General features: G+C 54.4%; 1 protein-coding gene across 1 annotated transcript; it reads left to right on the top strand.

Annotated features, from left to right (window-relative positions):
* Positions 1 to 654: 654 nt before the first annotated feature.
* LOC101568691 (cathelicidin antimicrobial peptide-like) lies at positions 655 to 1,942 on the top strand. Its single transcript, XM_023708770.1, has 4 exons — positions 655 to 840; positions 1,160 to 1,267; positions 1,384 to 1,455; positions 1,801 to 1,942. Exons 1-4 carry the CDS (start codon positions 655 to 657, stop codon positions 1,930 to 1,932), a joined length of 498 nt encoding a protein of 165 aa, XP_023564538.1. The 3' UTR covers positions 1,933 to 1,942.
* The last annotated feature ends 2,661 nt before the right edge of the window (positions 1,943 to 4,603 follow it).

Genomic DNA, 4,603 nt, shown 5'->3' with positions numbered 1-4,603 from the left:
ACTTTTGTTATTAGTCTTTGTTTGCAGTACATAACAATCTCATTCCACATGGGGAGTTGGAGCCTGCCCAAAACTCATCACAGTTCTTTTTTTTTTTTTTTTTTTGGTGGAACCGGGGATTGAACTCAGGCCCTTGCACTTGCCGGGCAAGCTCTTATTCTACTGAGCCATCTTCCCGGCCCCACAGTTCTTTTATTTGTTTACTTATGGTGGCAAGATCTCCCTATGTACTGCAGGCTGCACTCAAATTCACCTGTGTAGCCCAGGCTGGCCTTGAACAGCTCCTGCCTCAGCCTCCCAATGCTGTGATTGCAGGTGTGTGCCACCACACCTTCCCAGACACACACTTAGACTGACAAAGGCAGGGGCAGAGGGGACAGAGGGAGCCCTCGGCCTACTGGCTGCAGCCCTCAATCCACCCGTGCAGTCTGGGGTGGGATGAGGCAGGATGGCCTCTTAAGCAACTCTGGCCACGCCCATCCCCGGTGGGCTCTGCGGGGTGCTGGCAGACCAGGCCCAGGGAGCTGTGAAATCGCCCTTTCCTCTTGCAGCTGGGCATGTGTGGGGCAAGACGGGCTGAGGACAGTGGGCCGGGGTGGGCGGTGGCTCCCAGGCATAAAGGAGGCACCCGGGGCCCAGGACCCAGTGGGGACCATGGCCACCTGGAGGGACCGCGGGCAGCTGCTGCTGCCCCTGCTGCTGAGCATGCTACTGCCCCCAGTCTCTGCACAGGCCCTCAGCTACCTGGACGCGGTGCGCCGGGCCGTGGACAGCCTCAACCAGCGCTCGGCTGATGCCAATCTCTTTCGCCTCCTCAGCCTAGAATCTGAGCCCCCGGAGGTAAGCACAGAATCAGCCTCCCAGAGCTGCACCCCAGCCTCGCAGGTTTCCTGTGAGACAGGCTCCCACTAAGTCACCAGTGTGCCCAAGCTGGGTTCAAGCTTGCAGTCTTCCTGCCTCAGCCTCCCCAGGGCTGGGACGCTGGGTGCACACACAGGAGCCAGGTGTGTAGGGGGACCCTGGGTGCCCAGCACTCAGAAGGCTGAGGCAAGAGGATTCTGAGCTCTAGAACAGCCGGGGCTGCATGGTGAGACTCTAGGGGAGGAGTGGGGATGGCACACGAGCCTGAGCTGCACCTCCTGCTTCAACCCCTGACCAGGATGAGGACCCAGAGAGCCCAAAGCCTGTGAACTTCACCGTGAAGGAGACTGTGTGTCCCAAGAGGACACAACTGCAGCCGGAGCAGTGCGACTTCAAGGAGGATGGGGTGAGGCCTGGGTTGGCCAGAGTGTGGTGGATGCTTCTTGGGGGGTTGGGCAAGGGCCCAGGGTGGGCTGGGCTGATGGCGGAAGGGCTGGGCTGACCTTGGGCCTCCCTCCCCAGCGGGTGAAGCGGTGCTCAGGGACAGTCACACTGGACTCAGCCAGCGGAGCCTTTAACATTCGCTGTACCGAGGTAAGTGGGGCGCCCTGGGCTGCAGGGGGGACAGTGGATCACATGGGGGAGAGCAGCAAAGCCCCTCTACTCCCGGCCTGCCTCTTGATCAGTGGTCCGGAAGCTCTGGTTCTGCCTGGCCTGGTGCCGCATGCCTTCAAGCCCAGCACTTGTGAGGCCGAGGCAGGCGGATCCCACGTGTCAGGCCAGCCTGAACCACGTCTCAAGCCCCTATCTTGCTGTCCACAGCTCTCATTTTTTCATTTGTTGGGAGTGCAGGGGTTCAGTTCCCAGGGTGACCCCTGAGGGTGGCCGGGCCCTGCCTGATCCGGTAAAGCCCTTATAAGCCGGTTTCTTCTCACACAGGTGCAGCGTTCCAGGAAAGAGGGCTTGGGCAAGCTCCTCCGAAAAGTAGTTCAGAAGTTAAAAGAGAAGTTTAAGAAAATCAGCCAGAAGATCAAGGATTTTATTTATAACCTCAAACCTAGATCGGAATAGGAGAAATAAAGCATGACTCAAGCTCCCAAGGCCCCGGCTTTTGTCCTTCTTTCTCTCTTGTCCTCACTTTCAGAACCGTGTGAATGCCCACGCGTGCACGACCATGCGAGCACGTGTGTGTGCGTGTGACACAGGACGGTGGGCACAGTCCGCGCTTCTAGAGAGCCATGTGGTCCAGCATAGACTGTGACCCACCCTGGCAGGCAACGTCACTGACAGAAGCAAAACTAAAGGAGCTGACCCGGCACGGTCACCCACCGTGTAATCCCAGCACTCAGGAGCCTGAAGCAGGAGGATTGCTGCAAGTTTGAGACCAGCCTGGACTACAAACGAGCTCAAGGCCAGCCTGAGCTATATAGCGAGACCCTGTCTCAAAAAGACAAATATAAATAAGTAAATAAATAAAACCAGAAACTAAAAAGCTAAGAGGTTCTAACCATGGCCCCAAATCTAACACCTAAAGAGACTTAACTGACCTTGATTGATATACTAAAAAATAAATTAGGGAGGGCCGGCCAAAAAGCTCAGCAGATTAAAGCGCCTGCAAGCAGGTGCAGGGGCCAGGAGTTCAATCTCCCAGGCCTGCCATGCTGGCCCCGCCCCCAGGGCGCGCAGGGTTGGCAATTGAGGCTGGGTGTGGGTTTGTGCGCCTGTAATCCCAGCACTTGAGAGGCTGTAAACAGGAGAATCACCACGAGTCTGACCTAATAATAAGACCCTGAACACCCTGTAGACCCCTCCGCAAGTTACAAAATAAATAAATACATAAATAAATAAAGGTCTACTTAGGCAGACACAGGGGCCAGGGGTTCAGATCCCTGGCCTGTGGTGCCAGCCCCACCCCCGGGGCACAATTGAGATTGCGCATGGTGACCCACGCCTGTAATCCCAGTGCTTGGGAGGCTGAGAAACAGAATCACTACAAGTCCGATCTGTGTAGTGAGACCCTGTAGACCCTGTACTAAATACATAAAAATAAAGGGGCTGGGGAGATGGCTCAGTGGAATAAGCGCTTCCCTGGCGAGCGCAAGGGCCTGAGTTCAATCCCTGATTCCACCAAAAAAATTAAAAAATAGGGACGGGGGAGATGGCTCAGTAGGATAAGTGCTTCCCTGGCAAGTGCAAGGGCCTGAGTTCAATCCCTGGTTCCGCCAAAAAAAAAAATAAAATAAAAATAAAAACTAAGTTATGATTAACAAAAGGCTCATTTTAACTTGTTCTTTTTTTTCAATTTGTGTGTGTGTGTGTGTGTGTGTGTGTGTGTGGCCAGCTCAGCCCACCAGGGGGCGGGGCTGGCTGGCATGTGGTGCTGGGGGATTGAACTGCAGTCCCTGTGCTTTGCTAAGCTTGTTCCAAGCAGGTACTTTAGACCACTGAGCCATCTCACCAGCCCCTAACTTGTTCTTAAACACCCAACAACCAAAAGCACAGCCAGAGATGTAAGTAATAACAATGCAGGGTAAATGGGAAGTGGGGCTCCCATCACTGCCCCTCCTAGGCAGTTTCCAGCCATGCCTGGGCCTGGGCAGGGGCCAGCAGGATCCCGCTACTGTTCTCACCCCTGAGGAGCAGCTTCCCTCGTGACTCCTGCCCTGCCTCCTTCCCATTCTGTCGCTCAGTGGGCCTGGCTGTCATCTGGCCCAGAGGCTGTGGAGCTCCAAACTGTGGAGGCCTAGATCTCTGCTGAGAAGCCTCCCTCCTTCTCTCAGATGAAGCCTCCCTCCTGAAGACGGCCTGCATCACACAACAAGGACCCCATTCAGCTTAAAGAAGCCAGATCAGTCAGAGCTACTTTCCCCACAGCATCTCAGCCCGGAGTGGAGGCCCCAGGTATGTGAAGGGCCTCCTCCTTTTTTTTTCCAGCGGAACCGGGGATTGAACTCAGGCCCTTGCACTTGCCAGGGCAGTGCTTATTCCACTGAGCCATCTCCTCGGCCCCTTTATTTTAATTTTTTCCTTTTTTCTCCCCACTCCTTGGGTCTTCTAGCTAATCCTGACTCCAAAGAGTTAAAAATCAAGCTTGACTGAAAAGAGTCCCCTAAAAATAAGTCAATGACAGTGGTAAAAACAAACAAAAAGATTTTTAAAAAACCAGGCACCAAATAGCCTGGGGACTTACACCAAGAGCTCAAAAGAGCTGACAGCAGGACACAGAAAGCCAGGTTCACAAATGAGTCTCTTCCCCACCTCCAACAAGACATGAGGAAAACAGAGGCCACTGCATGCTCACCTGTGCACTAGCTTACGCACCTGCACAGGAGACGCAGCTCCGCAGCACAGTGCCTGCCTGGCACCCACCAGGTCCTGAGTTCGATTCCTGATACTACACAGCCCATGTGTATGCACTGTCACTGTACAGTCACCATGTGATTCCCTCTAGGGTCACTGTATAGTTCAATAGCTACCTACATGTTTCCTTACCTACTCTAAGCTAACCGAGAATAAGGGGTTTCCTTGCCAATTAGCCACCGCTCCAAAGATAAGAATGTATAAGGCTCATCAAGAACAAGTAAACCGGGGCTGGAGAGATGGCTCAGTGGTCTAAAGCACCTACTTGGAACAAGCTTGGCAAAGCACAGGCACCGCGGTTCGATCCCCCAGCACCACATGCCAGCCAGCCCCGCCCCCTGGTGGGCTGAGCTGGCCACACACACACACACTAAATAAATGT

This window comes from Octodon degus, unplaced genomic scaffold, assembly GCF_000260255.1.
Source record: "Octodon degus isolate 3935 unplaced genomic scaffold, OctDeg1.0 scaffold00886, whole genome shotgun sequence".
NCBI lineage: Eukaryota > Metazoa > Chordata > Mammalia > Rodentia > Octodontidae > Octodon > Octodon degus.
This window is presented reverse-complemented; position numbering and strand designations above follow the sequence as displayed.

Bases quoted from the DNA above. Each gene is read 5' to 3' on its own strand.
- LOC101568691 (XM_023708770.1), top strand. From the start codon at position 655: ATGGCCACCTGGAGGGACCGCGGGCAGCTGCTGCTGCCCCTGCTGCTG. The intron at 841-1,159 runs GTAAGCACAGAA...ACCCCTGACCAG, and splicing joins TAGAATCTGAGCCCCCGGAG to GATGAGGACCCAGAGAGCCC. The intron at 1,456-1,800 runs GTAAGTGGGGCG...CTTCTCACACAG, and splicing joins TTAACATTCGCTGTACCGAG to GTGCAGCGTTCCAGGAAAGA.